Below are 23,263 nucleotides of genomic sequence, written 5' to 3' on the forward strand. Positions count from 1 at the left end.
CGCTCTCAGACTCAGGGTCTGATTTTGGGGTGGTCCTTTGGGGACCTAGGAGTTGGACTCGATGATCCTTGTGGGTCCCTTCCAACTCTGCTTCTCTGAATCTGTCTTCACACGGACAGCATAAGCCACCCTCTGGTTGACAAGGCCACCACGCTGCTGGTACCATTGCTACCGGGATGGCTGGTAAAGAAACACAACTCGGGGTGACTTCTTAACTGAAGAGAAAAAGCATTAAGGCTTTCGTTGTGACAAATTTTATCTCAGTATTAAAAAATGCTCTCCAGCTTCACTCTGATCATCTGTGTTAGACCAGAATCAAACCACAGCAGTTCTTCAGGTGCCGCCTCTCCTCCCCTTATGCTTTGCTGCAGGGAGAAGAGATGTGAAGTCTGGGGAAACCTCTTGGCTGCAAGTAAGGAAAATTCCTTTAATTCAACTGGGAGAGGTTATGACTGATTTCCTTCTTCCCTGCTTTCCCATTAAAGCAGGCTCCAGGAAAAGGTTCATTTTCTAGGAATAGAAGGTTTCACGGGGTACTTTTAGGCATCACATTCCTCCTCTGTTGGGTGAGAAGGATTTTCCTGAGGTACGATGTGACGGAAGAGTCAGGAAAACCCCAGCAGCTTTGTCACTGGGAGTATTTTCCTGGTGACAGAGGAATGGATGGTAATGCTCAAATGAAAAAACAGCAGTCCTGTCCTGTAGAGTTTACACTGTGAATATTCTTCTGTGCAATGGTGCAGGCCATGCTGACCAGCTCCTGAAGGAGGGCTTGAGAAAAAGTCTTGCGCCTCCTTGCAGAGGACCTGGAAGATTCCTCCTGGAGCTGGTCCAAAATCCTGCTCCCAAAATCCACCTGATAAGGAGCCTGGATGTGAAAACTGGCCAGAATGGCTCCAGGGTGAAGCAAGGGCTTTTGGAGCCGGAAGGCTTCATTACGTCAGGATGTGTTATTCCTGAAGTGCTGGGAAGGAGGCCAGAGATGTCATGGTTCCAAAACGCTTCTGCGCACACGAGTAGCAAAGGTACCCACCTGCATCCGTGCTGCCATTGCTCTGCAAGGGAAAGAGAGATTTAAGAGGATGCTACGGCTGGAGGAGCACAGCCTCTGCTCCCAGCCTCGTCCAGGAAAGACAGCAGGGATGTGCCCGAAGTATCTCCTGCCACCAAAGAAATCCATTCTGGGACAGTTTGCTTAATAGCTGCAGCCAAATGTCCCCACTCAGGTTTTCTCTGGTGAAGCAGGAGGCTGCCAGCTGGCATCTCCTCCGTAAATGTTCTATGATTCTAAGATTCTATGGTTCTGTGATCTCCTCCCGTAAATGTGCATGGCTCCTTACAATGCTAGGGAGTGAATCCTGCCTGTGAGCCAGGAGCTGATACCGAGGCTGGGCCCATCTCAGTCAGCTTGCCTCCTTTAGGGTCACGCACTGCCCTTCTCATTGCTCGCCTCCCCTGCTCATGGCTTGGAGCCATCTGCTATCTCTAGTCCCAGCAGTGGAGCTCCACCAGATTTACTGCTTGCTTGCGGATCCTGGCGCTAGGAGAGCTTGCTGGGTGAGGACCAACCCCAGGGCCACAAAGTGGAACTGAAACCAAAACTGGGCGGAAAAATCAGGTTGCCACCTTCGCGCCAGTTCACGTACGGCCACTGGCAGGGACACAGGGTGCCCCGCTAATCTCTAGGTGGGTGTTTGATGGCCTCTGCAGAGTAAGAAATGGGCCATGACACAACAAAACCCCCAAGTGGCTCCACCCGAGACCAAAATTAGAAGAGGTAAAGACTTAAGAGACTGCAGGAACCCCAGCACCGCCCTGAATCATGCACTCAGGAAGTCGTCCCCAGTTACAAGACTGGGCTGTGAGCAGAAGTAAGGGGCTGAACCATGGGATCCAGCCACGGGACTTTCCCTGCTCACTTCCACGCAAGCTGAGCACTGAAGTTGTCCCTCCCCTTGTGATAGCTCAGAGCAGTGACCGAGCGTGGCCACCCCGTGACAAGGAGCAGCTTGTGGAGGCTCCTCGTTTAAACACACGACCTCAGGGGCCCTCGGTGGGTTTGGTCAAGACCAAGAAGCAGAGAGGAGATCGGAGGAGACGTACGTAAGTCAAAGGCAGCCTCTTCACAACCAGCCTGGACTGCAGGGGCTGCGCGCACTGTGGCACAGAACAGGTGACTGCAGCCCCATCCTTCGCAGCCTTGCTCAACAGCTCCACGCGAAGGAAATGCTCCTAAGGAACAACAAAAAGGGAACAACATTTCCAGGGAGCTGAGAGACTGGAACAGGTTTTCTGTTTTTGTTTTTAACCCCCTGGGAAGTGACTTGCAACATGGCTTATTAAACAAACAAACAAACAAACAAAGAAACAAACAAAAAACACCCCAAATCCCAGTGACAAAATAATAATAATAAAAAAAAAAAACAGTGACAACAGAACCGAGCAGAATTCATGGCAGCTTTCAAGGAAGGAAGTGAAAGCTGGAAAGGAAGGAAGCTGGCAAAAAGTGCAGACAGAAAAGGGAACCTACACGCTTGTGCTGAGATAAGAAGGCAGACTCCTTGGAGGACAACACCCCAAAGGACCGTGGAAAAATGCTGCACCACTGCAACCTTGTGTCTTGCTACCAAAAGCGCAGTAGGGAGCAGTGGGAACTGAGGACAAAAAGTGTCCTCAGCTATTTGTCTGCTACAGCACAAGCCAGGAAGTCAAAATCTACCATCAGCATGAATCTGAGGATGAATCTCACTTAATGCTCCTCCACCACACACAGGCCCTGTAAATTTTATGATCAGAGACGAGCAGATTTTGTAGGTGCTTTTTGAAACTGGCAGCAACCCATCCTGCCCAAGACGTCGTCGCTCGTAGAACTACCTCCAGACCCCAAACCCTGCAGGGACAGTGGGAACTTGCTCTTTCCTGCTGCTCTGCCTCTGCAATGCACACAGAGGCTGAGGCACCGCTGCAGCTCCCAGGCAGTGCTGCTCTGGCAAACTGATAGCTTGCTTTGGTGCAGCCCCTACGAAGTGCAGGTAGCAGGGCCCTGAATTCCCTTTTCAAGGTATTTTTTACTTTGGAGAGATTTCGCTTACCCCAGCCAACGCCAAAATAATCTTCAGGGACTTGGACATTAACAAACATTTCTTTGCACGTGTCACCGCCACGTAGAGCAGGTTCCATTCATCCTCAGGATACATGCCTAGATCGGAGGAAAGATAACCGATGGCTCGAGAAAACGTGAATGAACAGCTCTGCCACTCTGATGCTTCAGCTAGCGCTCCTGGAAGGATGCCCCCCGCTCTGGGAGAGCACGGGCTTGCAGAGCAGCACCCTCCTGGGTTTGCCGTGCAGTTCTGGGCACCACTGAAAGCTCTGGCCTCATTTCACCTTCTCCCCTCGAGGTAAGGGCAGGATTCTGCATGCCCAGAGGAGCAGCTCACCGCTACGCGTTTCTCCACCTCCCCAGGCGCAGATTCAGCGCTGGGGGAGTTTCTGTGTCATCGGCTGAGCTAGATTTACTCTGCTGGCTCGTCTCCACTTACTGGGAAGAGAGCTGCTCTCCCAAAGCTTTTCCTTCGTGACACCTAAAGACAAGAGCGTCTCTCCCGAGTGCGGCCCCTCTGTGTTGCCAGGAGGAAACCGCGAGAGCAGCGAGCACTAGGACAGCCAGTGCTGAGAAGCTCGCACGTGCAGGACCAGCACCAGCAGCACACTTTTGCTTTCCCACTTCCAGGTCAGGATGGGTGCCCCTAGCAGGCGTTCCCTTACCGATAAGGGCGTTCGGTATTCCGTCGTCGCGAACGGCGTTCAGCGTGCCGACGAAGTCATCCGCAACCAGCACCGTATCAAACTCCAGGCCTTTGGCTTGGTGGACAGTGCCTATGATGTAATCTGCAAGGAATTAGAGCAGGAACAAGAAGGGCAAAGTATCAGTCGCTGCAGCAAAAGCGGTGTCTTCATTTCACAAGGCACCGAATCAAAGGAATTGATTTCGTTCTGCATTCATTGCACCTCTCCCCCAGCACAAAGTGGAAGCGAAGCACTGCCGACAGGAATCTAGACTGCTACAGACAACTTCCCTGCCAGGGAAAACGTCTGGTTACCAGCAGCCCGAACCACAGCCCCAGCTCCCGAAAAAGAACACTCTTTATTTGATGAGTTTTCAGCACGATTGCTTTGTCCTCCCAGTCCCAAACTTGTGTCAGCAAGTTGGAGGGCAACTACAACAGGAATCACAAGGAGAGCATAAAACCCTGGGGCTTTCCATCTGCAAAAAATGCCACATCCCAAGCTTTATTTGCCTCTAGCGAAGCCGCCTTAAGCAATCCTTTGGTGGCAGATTTATTGCCCTGAACTCCACCTGGAGCCCCAGATGTACCCTGAAAGCTGCTGTTCTCCTCCCTTTCTCCCTAAAAGGCTGGCTTAACCCAAACGCAGCCTCTGCGCAGAATGAGGTGGATCCAGCACCGAAGCTGGAGGGAAAAAAGGACCCGAGTTTGTTTCTCTAAGACACGCCTCGGCTTTACCTGCCGCAGCTTCTCGTGACACGTGGCGGCTCTCAATCTTCTGCACCAGCTCAGGCATCCTCTCTTTGTATTTCTCCACTATCGCAATCTTCACTTGCAGCTCCTTGTCATCGATGCGTGTTGCGTAGTCCTTCAACCCGATGAAGCCCTTGGTTTCCTCCCATCTTCGGATAAAGGGGTCGTTTATGACAAGGTTTGCTGAGGAGAACGTAGAAGACGACACGTTTACTTTACAGGCACATTTAATAAAAGGCATTTTTGATTTTTGATCAGATTTCGGAGTAAAAAATGCAGAGTTGAGGGGAAAAACTGAGCAGTCTGAAAAGGCCCTAATGGGACTTTTAGAGCCTGGAGCAGGGACTCAGACAGCCCTAGGGCCCTTCCAACCTGCATTATTCCCTCTTTTTACCCAGATATCGAGGAGTTTTCCAAGTGTCTCATATTCCAGGACCAGTAACAACATGTAGATAATCAATCACACGCCCCCAGCAGTTCAGTAACTCGTTTGTTGTTCTCTGCTCTGTACCTAACAATGCACACAAATCGCTGCCAAGGCAGGGGGAGACTTTAAATGAATGACTCATTTCCTAAACGATAACCCCCGAGAGAAAAGGAACCACGTGGCAGAGAAAACAACAGCCAACCAAACAGGAAAAGCCTTTTGACAAATGAAAAATGAAATTAAATCAGAAAACAAAAAGGGAAAAAAAATCCCAACCTATCAGTTTAGAGCAGTTTATCGGTCTCTTATACTCAAGGCATGGCAGAGGGGCTGCATAACACAGACCCCCCAGGTTCTGCCTCTCTGGTATTAATACCAGCCAGGCCACGTTGGCCTGAGGAAATATAAAATAAAACACCAAGAAGCCTTCCATTGCACTAAAACATCAGTGCTGCTGGAGGGAGGCTCACAGAAAGAAGGGTGAGGATGTACTCACCTTTCTTCCGCTCGTCTGCGGGTTGACTGAGCTTCCAAATATCATAAATCCTGCTCAGGCCAAAACAGGCAAGCCCCTGGGAAAAGAAAAACCAAAAAAAAACCACAACAATTTGTTTTAAAATACACAAGTAAAAGTGCTGCCTAGAGTTTCTAGATAAGCCAACAGGGCCCGGTGGTTATTGACGTGAAGAGGGAGGGAATAAAGGAAATGTGTTGAAGATGCAGAGGGAAAATTATTCCTGTAATTTTCACTAACAAAAAGTGTAATGTTTTGTTCGTTTTCGCTTCTAACAGCTGCGCATCGCTTTGTTAAAACAAACTTCAGATATCTGTTGTGCTGTAAATGCTCCTGGCCTACGGACTTGGTTTTGTTCTGCAGGAGCCTGCTGCAGCCTCTTTCCTGAAATGATGGACCACCGCAAGGAAGACGAGCTTGATAAGCAGCCTGTAGATGTTTCAGCAATGTAAAGCAAACCAAAATGCTTCGCTTTGGCAATATTTACTTTCAGAAAGTAAGTATTTCCCCCTCCTTGTTTCCCAATTTCTTTTCTTTTGTCCTCTCAAAGGCCTCAGTCTTAGCTTACTTCTTCTCACTCCACAACGCTAAAACCGCAAGGACAGATGAGAGTTTTGCTGCAGGGCACTCAGTTCGAGCATTTCCTCAATCCCAAAACGCAACTTCCCAGTAGAAAGAGAAAAAAAAAAATAAAGAACTTAAAATTCAGAGCCTAAAATTCAGAACACCAGCTTCTTCCTCAGACACTTTCAGCGCTAGGACAACTGTTCGTTCTCTCTGTGCTTTCACATTTCTAGGTGCAGAACAACATCGCAGATTAAATCACAGCTCTCTGTGTTGCCGAATTTGAAGACTTAAGGATTCTTCTGACGTTTCTGAAATTGTTAAAAGGTCCCTGCAACTTAAGCACGTGAATTTCTGCGGGCTTGCACACACGGGCTCCTGCTTCAGATAGATGGGTGCTTTTGGCAGATGAAAATTCAGTGCAGACCTCAGAACTGTGAAGATTCAGTTGCTCTGAGCTTTCCAGTGAATCTTTCAGAGGTGATATCTCAACCCACAGAGCTAAGAAGATCAGAATTTTACCTGTCCCTAATGAAGGCCCTATGAGAAGGACTCCAATTTATTCAGTTTCAGATTTATTATCAAATACGTTTATCTTCCAGATGCTGAACTACTCTAGAAGCGCATGGCTTGAAGAACATTAACACTCATACTGATGTGGAAATAAAAGTGAGATGGAAGTGACAGAAGTCAGAGAAAGGTGAAGGGTAGCTAGGTGCAGCCTTAGCTTAGCTTCCTCGAGGGTTTAGGGTTCAGCATTGCTGGAAATCTCAACTCCCCTCACCAGCCAGCTTACCCAGGCTTTCCTGGGTATATCGAGCCTGAGACCAGCCCACCACAGGACTGGAAATTAGGAGTGATCACTGCATCTACAAGCCCCAGGGTCACCTCCAGCTTCAACCGCTCTCTTTGTCTCACAAGAGAGCTTGAAAAATGTTTATTCTCTGAGGGCACAGCTTGCCTTACCTTGCTGGCAGAGACGAGGAGGGTGCTTACACTCAGCCTGCAATTAGAGCTGATTTTTATTTCCCTAATACAGGATCGCTGTGATGCTGCCAGCAGCCAAAGGCAATTAGCAGCACGCCATCTAATGCCAACAGTCCCAGTGACGTGTTGCAGCCATGTATCTCTCTTCCCTCACCCTGCTCAGCAGACTGGAGCTGCTGCTGCCTCACGTGAACCTGATGAAATAAGAGGCCACACCGCACAGAAAGATGATCCTAAAAAGGGAGCCACGCTTGCATGGGTTTGAGGAACAGCTGCTCCAAACAACCAGGCTTTCTCCTTGAGTGTTAATTTTAAACCTGGGTGCTAAGGACAACAGCGACCACGCTCATTTCAAGACCTACAAAGGTGTCACTGCTACAGGCCTGGGGACATAAAAGATGCAATGGCAATTTCTCCTTACCCCAATCACGCGGATTTTAACCTGCCGCTGTCTCCCAGTGAGCCTCACAGCATCCTCGAACACATTAAAATTGCTTCGTGATAGGATTGTTATCTTCCCTTTCATGCTGCCTCTCACATCACCTGCGCAAAGAAATTCCCAGTTAGCCAGGGCACTTGGAAAGCAGATATTTAAAAAGCAAAGATGCTCGTAAATCAGGATTAATCCTAAAACAGGCTTATTAGAGCGAGTCTAGAGGAGGCCACGAGGACGATCAGGGGGCCAGAGCAGCTCTCCTCTGAGGGGGCTGGGGGTGCTCAGCCTGGAGAAGAGAAGGCTCCCGGGAGACATAAATTCTTTATTATGAGGGCGGTGAGGCCCTGGCCCAGGCTGCCCAGAGGAGCTGTGGCTGCCCCATCCCTGGGGGTGCCCAAGGCCAGGCTGGATGGGGCTGGGGCAGCCCGGGCTGCTGGGAGGTGTCTCTGTCCCTCATGGAACTGAATCATCTTTAAGTTCCTTCAGACCCAAACCATTCTGGGATTCTATGATTCTAAGCTTTGGTAGCTCTGGGACTCTCAGGTGCTGAAGAGAGCTGACTCCGACACAGCTTACCCTCTTGGTTTCCACCCACTAACGTCTTATTCCTGACGCTCTTGCAGACATCCAGAATGGTTGCTCCAACGTAAGCTATTTCAGGACCGAATCTGAAACTCTACATGGAAAAGGGAAGGAAATAGAAAGCAGGAAAAGAGAAAGTTGTTATAACCTACAAAAGTATTGCTATATAGAGAGAATACAACTTCCATCAACCTTCTGGACGATATTTCTCATAGAAAAAGCACCCAAATTCCCCCACAGCCATTCCAGGCTGCCTTGTTTTAATCTGATTCATTCTGCAAAGAGTCCTAAAGGTTCGTCCCTGATGTTAGCTGTGAAAATTGTGTAGCTGCATTGCTAATCAGGCCAAAAACCAATACCCCACTACCCCTTTCCTAACCCCGAGGTGGGATCACTCCAGTAAGAGGCACACTGGGTGCAGAGTTTGAAGAGTACACCACTAACCCAGCAGCAGCAAATACTCCACGATGGTGAACTCAAGAAGTTTGGCAGCTGGACGCCTTCTGAAGAAGGGCATGAGACATCTTCCACTGCATTTGGCATCCGACCCGAGAAAGAGAACAGCAGATCCTCATCTTACCTGGGTCAGGTAGTAGATGTGGGTGTGAGGCACCGTGTAGAGGGTATTGACGGCGCCTCGGAAGCTATAGATCTGCTGGTGAGGGTCTCCTACGAGGATTATCCCACACGTCTGTGAGAGCACAACATCCACGATGGCTGCGGGAAAACATCAGAGAATTAAAGGGGAGCCTGCTCGTAAAGCAAGAGGGAACTGTGAATGATCGTGTGCCTGTATCGAGGCAAGATCTCTTTCCTGACAACTCATGGCATTTAAGATGAGGTCAGCACAGCTGCAGGAGACATGCTTGCACCACGCACAGCTGTGAACGCCCAGCCAAATCCCCCAAGTCCCAGTATCCATAGAATACACGTGGGAGATGCTCCGATGAACCCTAACAGCTGCTGAAAACACCATCTTCTACCCCCCTTCCCGTGTTCCTCGGCACACAGTTCAGTCTACTTAGATCCCCTGGCAGAAGCAATTCAACCTGCTTCACAACAGAGAGCTACTCCTCGTACTTCTGGCAAAGAAAGCCAGCAGTTTTCTGCTACATGGCTCAGTGGTTTCGGCTGGGATAGAGTTAATTTTCCTCCTAATAGCTGGTACGGTTCTGTGCTTTGGGGTTAGGATGAGAATAATGCTGATAACACCCATGTTTTCGTTGTTGCAGAGCAGTGCTTACACTGAATCAAGGACTTTCAGCTTCTCATACCGCCCTGCAAGGAAGCTGAGGGTGCACAAGAAGCTGGGAGGGGACACAGCAAGGACAGCTGACCCCAGCTGGCCAAAGGGACATTCCATACCGTAAGATGTCATGCTGAACAATAAAACTGAGGGGGCTGGCCAGAAGAGCTGCCACTGTTCAGGGACAAAGTGGCCACTGGTTGGTGAGTGGTGAGCGATTAAGTTGTGCTTTTTTTTTTTTTAATTCTTATTTTATTCTTTTTTTTCCTAAACTTATTTTATTTTCTTTCTTAAACTGTCCTTATCTCAACCTAGGAGTCGCTGAACTTTTCTTCTGATTTTTCTGCCATGTGGGAGGGCAGGGAGGAACCGAGCAAACGGCTGCGTGGTGCTTAGCTGTCTGCCGGGTTAAACCCCAACACTCAGGAAACTCCCAGAGCGGTGCAAAGAACTGGCAAGACCGGCCTGCTGTGCCTGGCTGGGATGGAGCAGCTCTGCTCTTCTGGTAGCTGAACCACTGAGCGTCTCTCTGCTTTTGAAAGAAGTCACATCCTTGGCTATGCTGTTAAAGCAAAGCGCTAGCAAAATGGGCTGGATGGTGTGTCTGGATGCCCAAAGCTATTAAAAGCTACTGCCCCTCTGCTGCTGCATATGTTTTCCTGTACCCTGCTGCTACTGCAAGCTGCTTTACTCAATTTGCAAGGATCTGGGACCAAGTCAATGCTTAAATGCAGATTTTTTTTTAATTGTCCTACTTCTCACACCCACCCTTCCTGAGCGCACGAATGTGCTGTGCGTAAAGTTCTTGGGAAGGCTGCAGCTCTCCTGCCACCACTCACCTGGGGTGCAGTCCTGCGCTTCATCAACAAAAATGGCATCGTATCCTGAAAGCTGAGGCTTACTGAGCTGCCAGAGTTTCAAATAACCTGAGAGAAAGGACAAAGCACGTCAGTGAGAAGCTCATCTGCTTGTCGGGATCTCTTAAGGAAAGCAACTTCTGGCTCTACCCCTTGTTTGGAAGTCGCCTGACATTTAGAAGGGTTGCAAAATGCTGTTGCTCCCAGATGTTGCTTGTCCCTCTTTGGCTGTGTAAAGGGTGAAATATATATATTTTTTTTAATAAAAAAGAAGCAGCCTGACTGCACCGGTGGAAGGCAGCTATGCTGATGACTTAATTGCACAAAGAAGATGACAAAGAAGAAGCTTTTCCCCAGTACAAGCCACCTCTGGCACTATCTCACAGATGCCAAGAAGCAAGAGGAAAGGATGTGCTGGTGTCAGCACTCATCTGCCTTCTGTCTGACACAGAATCTCCACAATTTTGCTGCCAATCGCACACAACCAAATAGCTCCACCACCTCTGAGGCCAAGTAGGAAAAGCGTAAACCTCCTGCTTTTGGGCTCCCTGGTGAGAGAGTGGCAGCTGAACAGGAATTCTGTGCTTTTTGAAGCTTATTCCTAGTACACAGCCAGAACTAAGAAGCACGTATCCGTTCAGTTTTGTATTACTGCTCTTCACCTGAAGGCTGTTTGTCATCTCTACTCTCTTACCATCACAAGTTATCTTGTATTTCTTCTCTACATCTCCGTTCAGGTCCTTCATGTTGCGCCATATCTCTTTTGCTTCTTCCACGTTGATCTAGAAAAAGTAAACAGAAAGGTCAGGATAGTTTGCTTTAAGCAGAAAAACAGTCCAGGCAGAGCAGACCTTGCGATGGCAGAGTAGCTGGTACAGGCAAGCTATCAGCTTGCAGCAATATCCCTCCCAAATTCCTTCCCTCCTTCCAGACAGCTTCCTATTGAACTTTTCTTTCTGGCTTAAAATACAGCCTGGCCAGGTCTAGTTCTCTGAAGCCTTTCTCCTCCTATTTCTCCTTAGTTTCTCTGCCAGTTAACTTCTCCCCATGGCAGTCTTTTCCAGCAGCAGCCTCCTGAAAAGAACAACCCTTTGGTCCAGCTATTAGGGCAGCATGATACAAGACCCCCTACCTTCTGCACGCTTACACAGACCTTGCATTTATTTGGGTTTCTCTGCACGGCTTGCGAGGTGTTCAAAGGTATTTAATATTTTGAGGCTTACAATTCATTCCCTGCTGGCAGCAACAACTGCAGACCAGCTGTGAGAATGGATCAGGCCCCGGTTCCTTTGGGTTTGTCACCAGAATAGGTTTTGACAGTCAGTTCTGACAGCTGAAGCACAAACACCCATGAACTATGAGAGCTAAGGGATGACTACAGCCCCTAGAGAAATATTCTACGCCTTGCAGCCCTACTCTTCTTTCATCATGGGTACTTACTCCCTTTTCTTCTCGGCTGACGAGTTTTTTCTCTCCGTGGGTGTTTATGAACCAAATAGGAGTGTGCTCTTCACAGATCTCTTCGTCCGAAGAGGAAAAGAAGTTTTCGAGGGTCTGCAAGACTGTTTTTCCTCTTATGACCCGAGACTGCCCATCACGGTTCCGGATGAGGAAGCTCATGGTATAAGCTGTCAGCTTAGACATGTTCAGCTTGCCTTTTTCTTTATAGCTGTGCCACAGACGACAGAAAATAAGAGATGTTGAAACATACATGAAAAGCCTACTGGAAAAGATAGGTCATGTTGCACAGTAATACTCAGAGAAGCTGTTTTATATACCCCCCTTTAACCTAGTAATGGAACATCTTACAAATCTGCACCTATTTATCCTCACTGTATTGATGGAAGCAAAAACTTGTTCATTTTATAGATTTTCATTGATGAAATGCCAAGCCAGAGAGGTATTCCCATCGTTCACCCCAGCAATTACGGATTGTTTCCCGAGGCAGGCAGGAGGATTCCTCTCCTCTTTTGGGCCATGGCTCATTTTCCCTTCTGTCTGCAGCAGAGATGCCCCAACAGAAGCCCTGTGGTGCTGGAAACTGAAGCCTTAGAACAACTCGGGTTACAAAAGCCCCTTCTCTGCTGAAGAAAAGCCAAGTTTAGAGTGGGTTTGCCACTGAATCACAAGGCAATTCAGAGTCTTAATTGAGTGTGGCAGGGAAAAGAAATCAAGTGTTTCCTGCCATTATTTTTGCTTCCTCGAGTCGTGGATAATAACTTCACAACCAGGCCTTCCTTTCCTGCCATGTATTCCCTACTCCCCTGGTCTTCAGCAAAGGAATCGAAAATCCCCACTCACTATTTGCCAACGCTTCCAAATGCTAATGAATGGAAAGTCCTGCACTCAACGTTTCTGGGGAAGACAGATTTTCCCCTCTCCACAACAGCTTTGCTAAACGACACGTAAAGGAAGTTGAGGTCGGCAAACTTCTCCGCGTACTTGGCCAAAGTCGAGGTCTTTCCTGTACCTGGAGAACAGAGGAGAGCAACCAAAAATCATCCACAGGAATGAACGAACGAACCCGGCCGCCTTTTAGCAGCTTTACCTTCCCCCTCTGCTGCTGTCCTAGTGGCACAGCGGGGTTATTTGTGCAGCTGATGGGAATTTCTTCACCGCCTCCAACGAAATCAGCAGAAGCCGGGGAGCGGAGCGGTTTTGAAAAATCACATTCCGCAGCCACAAAGCTTTAAAAAATAAGCATTTTGCTACCCAATATTCTAGAATTCCCAGCACGTGTGAAAATACCGGTCCCCTTGAGAGAAAGCTTGGTCAATGAACTGTTAGAATTGCTCTTTTAACCAATTCATGGGGTGATACAGCCCAGACCATGAAATGAAGAGCACCGAGGCAAATTTCTTCCAGCACATTTCTTGTTTGAATTTGGCACCGAACCTCTGGTGGACCCCCTAGAGAAGGATCTGGTGCTTCCAAGACCTTGTACGCAGAGCACAGATGCAGAAACACTTTCAGCTTTCCTGCCACAGAATCGCTCACTCTGAGGCATCCCTTACACTGCATTTAGCTAACAGACCCTTTCGCGAGGATCCTCACATTTGGAGAAGGGTTACGAGGCTTTATACTTTTTGCCAGCAGCTCCTCGAGCTCTTTTTCTGCTTTTCCTTGCTGCAGTTAAGTAGGAATTGTCAAGAGTTCATGGCTTTTTCCAGACATCAGAAACCACCAGCAGCGGCTGCCGTACTGTGCTGCTTGGCTGCATGTGTAACTTGGCAGAGAACAGGAATTAGCTCTGAGCCCCCAGCGTGGTGTCTTTAAAGGAAACTCTGCAGGTGAAGGGAGATGGTTTACTTCTCCCTTTCTCTTTAAATAAACTTCCTTGATTTTAACTGATTCTTCTTTTCAAAACAGAGCGCAAATACAGATGATTTCTTGGCTTGTGTTGCTCCTACAGAGGAGCTAAGTCTGATCAAGGAAGAGCAACTCCGTCTAGTGGCCTGGAGACAGAACCAGACCCAGCACACGACAAAGCAACACGTGGAGAGTCGCTTCTCTTCTCCTGGCTTCCTGACAACCTGCTCTGGGCAGTCATCAGCAGTGCCCACACGCTCGTTTCCAGCACTGAGCCCCAACACGACATTCAAGCACAGTGGTAGCCACCGTTCCTATTCCTCTGCAAAAGCTTCCTCTGATTTTTGCAGTGATTAAAGGTCTGATCCCCTGGCATCCACCTGGTTCCTCAGACAGAAGAAGCAGGGAGGGAAGGAGCAGAATTAGAGGCCACGCACTTATTCTTACAGCATCATTTCTGGCTCTTACCTGCAAACGCCATAATTTTCACCACTTGGCCACGCTCAATTTTGTGATTCAAAATCCTTCGCTGTTCGTGAGTCAGTTTCACTTCGGACAAACTACTGAAAAATGAAAAGAAAAAGAATGCAAAGGAGCAAAAGGAAATAAGGAGAAAAATCCTACCTCCAAACCAAATTGGCTAATTGGGAGACCCACGAGAGATTTATCCCACCCCACCCGCAGGAACGTGGCACCGAAGTCGTTGTGCAGATGAGAAAAGCAGCACCTTCCGCGGAGTAAGAAAAGCCTGGAGAGTGCAAAACTAAAAAGTAAACCTTCTGGAAGGTTACATAGGAAAAGACCTCCTCAAGGGCCCTAAGCCATGCTTTCAAAGTGAATCTGGCACCTCGTTGGCTTAGGCTCATTGAAAACAAACAGCAGCTTAGCTTTTGGGTGTTTTGTTGCTTTTAGGAGCATGTACCTCAAATGGCTCTCGTATTCTTCAGTGTAGGACATCACTTATCCCTGCCTCACGTGGGAGTTGAGAGCTCTGATTAATGCTTAGAAAGGCATTCAGCACTTCCAGCTGGAGTGCAATTGTTTTATTCATAAAGCTCTGAAACCTGTAATCAGCCATCAGCGCGAACCAGCTCTTCTCAGGGCCTCCCCCATAGGATGTGTGAGGGTTGGAAGCCTCCTTTAAGTATCCTTGACATTTCGCAGCCCCCCCCAGGACTTATTTTTTTATTGAACAAGAAAATTTCTGCTTAGGAAAAAAAAAAAATACTTAAAAAGGAAAGAGCGAAAGGGCTGAGAAACCAAGAAGCAGCGAAACCAAACATCTGTTGGGTTTCTTTTTCATTATGGCTTCTTATCGCTGTTGCACCTTGGATCATCAATGATTTTATAGGGTTTATCTTTGCTGGGCCTCGCTGAGGGATGAAGATATTACTGGGGATGAGGACAAGGAGGCTCAGTGACTCAGCCCAGGATAACTGCAACAGAAGGGGCATCCAACCTGGTTCTCTGCAGGCCCTGGAACTGTTACACTCCTACCTTCCCTTCCTTCCTAGGTAGCCAGCCAGTGATAATTTATAGCATCTGTGTATGTAACAGTTAATAAATAACAGTTATCCAACAGGTATCCTGCAGCTGGTGTCTTCCTTCCTCCCGTTCACAGAAAACAACATTCGTATAAAAAGCCCCCACATTTTTTACATCTCTACAGTAACACCATCGGCAAGCCAGCCCCCATTTTGCATGACCGCAGCTTGCACTTCTCGAGGAACTGGCTGTTAAAATTAACGCATGAATTCTCTCCTCTTTCCAAGGCCTCTTATCCACAGGGAGAGCCACAGTCTGGGAGGGCATTTCGGGGTGATTAAGGCTGTGCAAAATTTCAGTAGCCATCACCATGTTCCACCAACACGTAGCCCCATCGGTTAATAAAGGCTTCTGAATTCAGCAGTTTCATTTTTCCAGATTTAAGGTCTGCCTCTTCTTTTTCCTCTAAGAATTCAGGCAGAAGGTGGCAAGGAGTGGAGTAAGGTTTTGTCCCAAGCCTTAGGAATCTTGGAGTCTTGTCAACTAGGCCTCGCCAGGAGATGTTTGCTCCCCACCTGAGGTTCACCATCCCACCGGTGACCTTCTGGGACCACCTATAGTATCATTACCTGGACCAGAAGTCCTGTCTGCACTGTGAAGACCGTGTTTCCTCTTGTATCATCTCTGGCATAGTTACTGAAGCATTTTCCATCAGATACAAGCAGTAGAAAACATTGTAATGGATCCTGGTCGAAAGGAAAAAAAGGGAATCTATCATTGGGAAATCATCAGGAACACATTAAAACTTGGGCAGCCACCTGAAAGGCATCGACATCGTGAATACTTTTCCAGCAAAGTGCCTGCATCTGGTAGGACCCCAACATTTTTTTCCGAAAGGAATAAGCCAACAGCTTTTCTTTATAAGCTCATTAGAAAGTTTTCTGCAGTGCAGCACTGAGGACACCCCAGTGCATCAGGCACGAAGATCTGAGACAACGCTGGAACAAACTGCAGGAGGAAAGCTCCAGCGAGCGCTTTCGTGGGTTGCAAAGCCAGTATTACTATTTCAAAATGCAGTTGGTGATACCTTGAAAAGTGACCGCAAAGGCACTGCGGGGACAGCTCTGTTTGCGGCCTCTCCCTTGCTCCTGATTGGGGTTTGCAAAGTTTGTGTTCCAGGCTCTGGCAGGGAAACATGAACTGGGAGCAGAGTCCACAGAACCTTGTGTTCTGCCAGATCACCATCAGCAAGAGCCTGGGGCAGCCTGAGAGAGAACCTGGGGCTAATTTAGACCTCGGAAGTGAATCAGTTTCAGTAACTGTCATATAATTGTTTTATACAAGTGTGCTAGCCCTGGTAACGCTTCATGGGGCTTTGTTACTGCAAAGAGAGGAGCCCGGCGACTCTGTGGCTTTAAATTAACCTCCCTCCAAGTTCACCGTCCTGAATCAGGCTTGACGCTACTGTGGTTTAACTCTTTTAGTGCAGTTTTGTTCCTGGGACCTACCAGCTGCCACCCTGGGCCGGACTCTAGGGCAGATTCCCAGACTTTGGGTCTCACGTGAGTTGAATCGCACGCTCAGACTCACTGGTAGCTCTAGGAGCTGCAGATAGGTGCCGGGCAGGTCCTCAAGGACATTTTTCCTCCTTATAATCACAAACCCGGTGTGGTTTGAAGAGAGAATGGCAGAAGAGAGGTGGTCATTTGTATTTCTGCTGGTGTAGGTTTTTCGAGGAGGTGGAGACGGGATGTGGGTGACTTTGACTACTGGTGAGGGACGCCCTCTGTCTGCCACATCTTCCACAGATGTTTACTCAAGTTAATGACTTTAGCTGGCAATTAGCAGTCACTGAGAGGCCAAACAAACATCCTGATTTCCCTGGTTTGAACTCTGCTGTGTCCATGCCAGGCTGGACTAGGACTTGCAGAGGGCAACTTACAGAACCGTCGTCTTTCTGGCTATAGGTTTGTTATCCAGTGCAGTTCCTTCCCAGTCTTCTTACACAAATTTATGTGTGTCCTTAATCCTTACCTCACCCTCACTGCAATTCTGAAGCAACCTGTGGGCTCAAACCTGCATTACCAAGCACCTCTGTGGCCAGAGGACTGCTAAGCACAGCCACTGGAGGGCTTGTAGCATCATTTAAGACAACAGAAATGAGTAACTAGTCTCAAGAAAATAATAAATGCATTGTTTTAACCGATACATAGCTAATTCTAAGCAGAAATTTCTACAGTTGCTTTGAAACCCCGTTTGATTTCTGAAAAAAAAGTTATTTTTCTTGAACACTACCTTCTGAAAAACAAGTGGACTCTGAAACGGTCCAGGAATTACAGCAAATCTAAAGGCAACGCTCCCAAACGTTCCTGCAGAAAGCTACGGTTGTACACAATGATCCTGAGAAACTGCGTGAACGGGAGAGCCCCAGCCGACAGGAAAAGAACTGCCCACGAGCATATATTCACGGCGTATATTGCCGTGCCTTGAAGGGGGCAGTGAGGCAGGAAGCAGCTCTCCACTCCTCACCTGTTAGTGATGGCAATGCTCTTCTCTCTCATGGCATACAGCAGCGTGGCTATGCAGTAAAGTATCTCGGTCACGTCCACGACGGACAGGGCGGAGCAGGGTCTCTGCAGACATGCTATCAGCTTTTGGATATCGCGGATGTTGTCGGAGAAAAGCACCATAGCTGTGATTATGGCCCACACGTTCTCAGGCTGGTGCAGGGAACAACAAGGAAGACTGAGCAAAAAGCTTTGAACCTTTAGAAACAGGTAAATCCCGCTTCAAAGTGAAAAAAAAAACACCACTTATGCCATGATGAATAGTTAAATTGTCTTCAGTCACCCTGAACAGCACAGAGTAAAACTCCAGAGGGAAAACTTCTAGAGGGCAGATACAACCTCAACGTACCAGCAGCTGTTGGGGATGAAGGAGAGGAATAAAACCTACCCCCGTCCTGCTCCGTAAGTGTGGCAGCGTGTTGGCGATGCAGACCTCGGCCTGGGAGAAGAGGTGATGACTCCTCAGGAGTGGGAGAACCACGCCGGGATCTACCTTCCTGTTGGTGGGAACGGCGGAGACGTACCTGCACAGAATGGGAGCAGCAGCGTGTGTAAATAAGCATTACCAAGTGAGCTTGCAGGAAAATGCCCTCTCCAAAGCAAAACAACACGATTTTTTTTAGCTGGGGATTCGCCTGTCGGGTGCTGGCATCCAAGCTCGTTACCTGAGCTCTCAGCAAAGAAGAGGAAGAAGGTGGTGCTTTTTTGCCCTAATTCTATACCAGCCCTGGTGATTTCTACTGTTAAAATAATTCCTCCTTCCTCATATCTCTGTAGATCTATCTGTTTAGAAGACAAACCCACTTCTCTTCTGGCAATTCACAGGATAAAAACGGGATGAGACCCAACGCAAAGAGGCCTGAGGATCTACAGCTACGAAGTCAAGCGCTGAAGTGGACTTACCTGATCAGCCCCAGGACAGCCCCTTCATGCTGCTTTGTTATGGCAAAATCCTGCAGGATCTGCTCAACCGTGCGCAGGGCCACGTCCTCCTTCATCAGGTACCGGTGGTACAGCTTCTTCCAAGGAATGAACTGGAATGTGAAACACAAATCATCACCTTTCATCCAAAAAAAAAGAGGCTTTTCTGGTAATAAGCCAGAAAGAGGGCCCGAATTTCAAAAAGTCCCTGTAGCTCGATGGAAACAGGCACCTAGCATGAGATGGGGAAGGAAAGAGAGAAGGGCTTGCTCCTTGTAGACTGCCAACATGTCTATAAAAGGCTGGTTTTTCTAGAGTTACGGGAACAGGGCGACATCAGTTTGGTTTCAGATGTCCAAGTGTTAAAGGAATGAGGATATTTCCAGCACTGTTGTGCAGGTCTGCTCTGAGAGGGGTTTCAGTGCTCAAAGGCATCTTACCTCGTGCACTCAGATTTATCGGAAGAACTCAGCACCCGACAAAAACGTGGGCTGGGGTTAGCCCCCCCCCAACTCCGAATGAGGCTGAGACAACCTTTTTGTACAAGCTGGAGGTTTATAAGCGAAACACTGAGATCTTTGCTGCCCCCAAAACAACGGCCAGAGGGTTTGTGACCGTTTGTACCGTGATGGCTTTGACTGCCGATGAACCAAGCTCCGTAAAAACAGAGTTAAAAGCCATTCCTGTAAAAGTATTTTATATCCACCAAACTTGGAGGAGTCGTGGACTCGAATGAGGGTGGAAAGGCCTTGCAGAGGGATCTGGATAGGTTGGAGAGCTGGGCAATCGCCAACCGTATGAAGTTCAATAAGAGCAAGTGCCAGGTCCTGCACCTGGGACGGGGAAACCCTGGCTGCACGTACAGACTGGGCGATGAGACGCTGGAGAGCAGCCTAGAAGAGAGGGATCTGGGGGTCGTGGTAGACAGCAAGTTGAATATGAGCCAGCAGTGTGCCCTGGCAGCCAGGAGGGCCAACCGTGTCCTGGGGTGCATCAAGCACGGCATCGCTAGTAGGTCAAGGGAGGTGATTGTCCCGCTCTACTCTGCGCTGGTGCGGCCTCACCTCGAGTACTGTGTGCAGTTCTGGGCACCACAGTATAAAAAGGACATGAAACTGTTGGAAAGTGTCCAGAGGAGGGCTACGAAGATGGTGATAGGCCTGGAGGGGAAGACGTACGAAGAACGGCTGAGGTCACTGGGCCTGTTCAGCCTGGAGAAGAGGAGGCTGAGAGGAGACCTCATCACAGTCTACAACTTCCTCGTAAGGGGGTGTCGAGAGACAGGAGACCTTTTCTCCATTAACACCAGTGACAGGACCCGCGGGAACGGGGTTAAGCTGAGGCAGGGGAAATTTAGGCTTGACATCAGGAGGGGGTTCTTCACAGAGAGGTTGCACACTGGAACAGGCTCCCCAGGGAAGTTGTCACTGCACCGAGCCTGTCTGAATTTAAGAAGAGATTGGACTGTGCACTTAGTCACACGGTCTGAACTTTTGGGTAGACCTGTGCGGTGTCAAGAGTTGGACTTGATGATCCTTAAGGGTCCCTTCCAACTCAGGATATTCTATGATTCTATGATTCTATTTACCTACAACAGACACCACACACACAGACACGCACACAGGCTGGGGACTGTGATGTGCACTGGCTGTGAAGGGACACGGCCCAGTCTGTAAGCAGAATTTCCTGCATGATCCCTGTCAGGAAAAATACAGACAAACTAAAAAACCCGCACAGAAAAGGGTGAAAGGGGATTTGGGGGAGTTTTACAGGACATTTACAGGGCATCAAGGAAAGTTACCCCAGTATTGAGATGTCATCTGGGGAGGTATTCACTGCAGTCCTGAAGGCTGAAAAAAAATCAGAAAATTGAGCAAGAGAGGATGGAAAAGATGTGGGCATTAGGGAATTAAAGGGACAAAGAGAGACGGACGGCAGGGATGCACCTCCAGCATCCCGTGAAGCCACAACACTGAGAAAAAACAGAGCAGCAGAGAAGGCCAGGCCCAAATCAATGAGCAGGGCTTACCAGCGGATCGCTGACCACATCCCTCCAGCAGCGACACACCAGGCTGACGCTCTGAAACAGGTCAGGCACCGGCAGGAAAGCGAAGACGTTCCTCAGGACTTCAGCGGGGAGATCTTTGATGCTTCCCTGAGGCACCTCCCAGCTGCGAGTCCCCAGGAGCCCGTAGTATGCATCAGGGATCGGTTCCACCTCGACATCATCGAGTTCGGGCTTGATTTGGCCGCGTTCGGGGTGAACCGCCGGCTTCTGCTCAGGCTCACCCCACAGATCGTGCTCTCTCTTGGGTCTGCCTGCAGCTGCGGTGGACCGAGGCCGTTTTCTGGAGCTTTTCCTGGGAGCGGGTACAAAGTCCTCGTCCTCCAGAAAGGAGGATGAACCACCACCGGCCTCCAGCAAAGTGGAGACGCTGCTGAAAGACTCATCGGCTTCGAGGAAAACAGGGTCCAGCAGCTCTTCCTTCACTCTTACGTTCTTTTCCCCGCGTACTTGCTGTGTCTGGGAGATCTTGAAGTAATCCGTGATGCTCTTCTGCTGCCCTTGGGCTACAGAGAGAGGAGGAAAAGCATCAGCGAAGCATCAGAAGCAGCACAGAGCACATTGCTCCTGACTGAAGTAAGGAGGAAACCAGAGGCTGTGGAAGGCGGGAGTTATTCCTCAGCTCACAGATAGATGAGATACGGATTTGACGGGTGGACAAGGGTGGATTTGAGGGACCTGGACAGGCTTTATTGCTAGGGGTCAGGAGGAAAAGGTGAAGTAGAGGGGCTCTTGCGCAACAGCGAAGAGAGCAGCCCTGTCGCGCTGAGAGCAGTCTTGCGGAGAAGGATTTGGGGGTCCTGGGGTTTGGCTGCTGCTCTGCACCACGACAAGATCACAGCACCAAGTCCGTATCGGGCTACTTCTATCCCAGGATAAGATACTGAGGCTTTTAAGAGATAAACAACCATTTCTTGCCAGATACTTCCTGGCAGCAAGGCCAGAAAGCGCTGGAGACCAAAAAGGAAAGCAAAACTCCGGAAGGGAATGCTCTCAGCAGCTTCTCCCTTCCTTTTCTGCCAGCCAGCCAGCCCGTGTAGCCCACTGACTAAACTCATCAGCACCTTCTGTCCTCCTCCTGGCCTGCAACATAACCCGACGCTTAGCTAAGAGGAAATTTGGGGAAAAAAATAAATCCCAAGCAGCTACTGCTGATGTTAACGCATTTCATTTCGGAATGCTGACGAAGAAATGAATGAAGGAGGTCTCGTTTGCAAAGTGCTGCTAAAAAATAAAAAGCTGTCCTAGTGATTTCTGAGGCCTGTTTGAACTCACCGTGCCTGGCATTACCCTCCACCAGCAAGAGTCCGGTGACGGATGACCTGACCCAAAACCCTTGTTTGCTAGCAGCTTATTGAAGTTTTTCTCCCCCAGATCCTTCAGGTTTCAGAGGGCTTGCAAACAACGTACCTTTCCGATGCCTCCTTCCCTGCTGGCTGGGCTGGAGGCTCCTGCTGAGGTCCCGGCTGCTGTGTTTTTGACTCAGGGGCTGCGTCAGGGAGGACAAACCTTCGGCGCTCTGTGCGAAAGCTCTGCAGTCGCCAGCCATGAAGTGCAGCTTTTTGAATCGCTTCACTGCTTTGCCAGCATGAAAAACAAGGAGAAAGAAAACGGTGAGCAGAGAGGAATGCGCAGACGCTGCTTTAACAGACGCACAAGTTTCTTTTCAGAAGTTTTGTCGGGCGGTCCCGGCATCTCAGCCAGGGGTTTGCCCCAGCAGAAGCAGAGCTTCTGAAGCCTGAATCGCCTGAAGTCCCCGCACCAGCGCCCTCCCGGCTCCATCCCGCAGCGTGTGACAAGTTTTAGCAAAAGATGAGGGGGTTAAACCAGAATCCACGGGCGTTTGGTGGCTGAAGGAGCAAAGGCAGGCGGCTGCGGCGGGCAGGAGCAGGACTACAAAGAATGCAGCTGCCGCTGATGGAAAAGGCACGAAGGGAAAGCGAAAGCACCGCAAAGGACGGGCTTCCTCCTGATCTGAGGGTTACCAACAAGGAGCCGCTCGCTGCCCTCACTTTGCCTTCATTACTGCGTTGTACTGCAGGGGATAAGCTCCCGGGTTTCGTGGGGGGGGGTTTCTCCTCTCCGTCCACATCAGCTCTGCGGGGCTGGAGCTGAGCTCCCCGCAACGGGACGAGGGCAGCGGGAAGACAACGAAAGGCGAGGAAGGCCGCGAGCGAGGGGGGTGAATGCTCAAAATTTGTGCTCGTCGCTTGAAATTGGACGTTTTAAACGGCGCAGAGCGCGGCAGGACCCCGATTCTCTTACGAATAGCAGAATAGCAGAGCCAGAGAGCTCGGACTCCACATGGTCTCACGCAAAATGGGGGCAAAACCTCTGCTCCCCAAGCCTTGGACGTCAAAACCCCGATGTGCCAGGAGCACAGCGTGAGGTTTGATCCCAGAAACCCAAGGATAGAAGATGAGACCCCTCCGGGCTTCAAATTGTCCACGTTTTTCCCCTTTTCCCCACATTTTTCTGTCGGCACCAGAGCCAAGACAAAGAGCAAAGGGCTCCCTGCCTTTGCCCTTCCACAAGGCCCCGGCGCCGCCGCCCCGGCTCTGGGGGGTGCCCCCCGTGCTTCAGGGCTGCCCCCTCCTCATCCCACAGCCGAGGGACCCCCTGAGCCCCCCCCAAAGACACCCCAATTGCTAAGGGACCTGCTAAAAAGGACCCCCCCCCCCACTGTGAAGCCCCCTCCTCCCCTTGCCAAGGACCCTATTGCCACAGACCCTATTGATAAAGGATCCCCTATTACTAAGGCC

The 23,263-nt window shown here is 49.3% G+C and overlaps 1 protein-coding gene across 1 annotated transcript; it reads right to left on the bottom strand.

The window, feature by feature from the left end:
- Positions 1-542: 542 nt before the first annotated feature.
- FBH1 (F-box DNA helicase 1) lies at positions 543-22,807 on the bottom strand. Its single transcript, XM_035340479.1, has 21 exons — positions 22,801-22,807; positions 21,912-22,139; positions 20,466-21,007; positions 18,419-18,549; positions 17,904-18,039; positions 17,478-17,668; positions 15,578-15,694; positions 13,932-14,026; positions 12,456-12,624; positions 11,597-11,823; positions 10,849-10,938; positions 10,137-10,223; positions 8,632-8,768; positions 8,046-8,145; positions 7,455-7,576; positions 5,465-5,540; positions 4,527-4,724; positions 3,769-3,891; positions 3,093-3,199; positions 2,104-2,232; positions 543-1,055 (listed from the first exon to the last, which is right to left on the bottom strand). Exons 1-21 carry the CDS (start codon positions 22,805-22,807, stop codon positions 951-953), a joined length of 3,117 nt encoding a protein of 1,038 aa, XP_035196370.1. The 3' UTR covers positions 543-950.
- Positions 22,808-23,263: the final 456 nt, after the last annotated feature.

Source organism: Oxyura jamaicensis, chromosome 1 (assembly GCF_011077185.1).
Source record: "Oxyura jamaicensis isolate SHBP4307 breed ruddy duck chromosome 1, BPBGC_Ojam_1.0, whole genome shotgun sequence".
In the NCBI taxonomy this organism is placed as follows: domain Eukaryota; kingdom Metazoa; phylum Chordata; class Aves; order Anseriformes; family Anatidae; genus Oxyura; species Oxyura jamaicensis.

What these genes read in the sequence shown, in the direction of transcription:
- FBH1 (XM_035340479.1), bottom strand. An exon ending in AGTGGGTGGAAACCAAGAGG is followed by an intron (nt 7,577 to 8,045) that starts GTAAGCTGTGTC and finishes TTCTTTGCGCAG; the next exon opens with GTGATGTGAGAGGCAGCATG. An exon ending in TTATTTTGGCGTTGGCTGGG is followed by an intron (nt 2,233 to 3,092) that starts GTAAGCGAAATC and finishes GTTGTTCCTTAG; the next exon opens with GAGCATTTCCTTCGCGTGGA.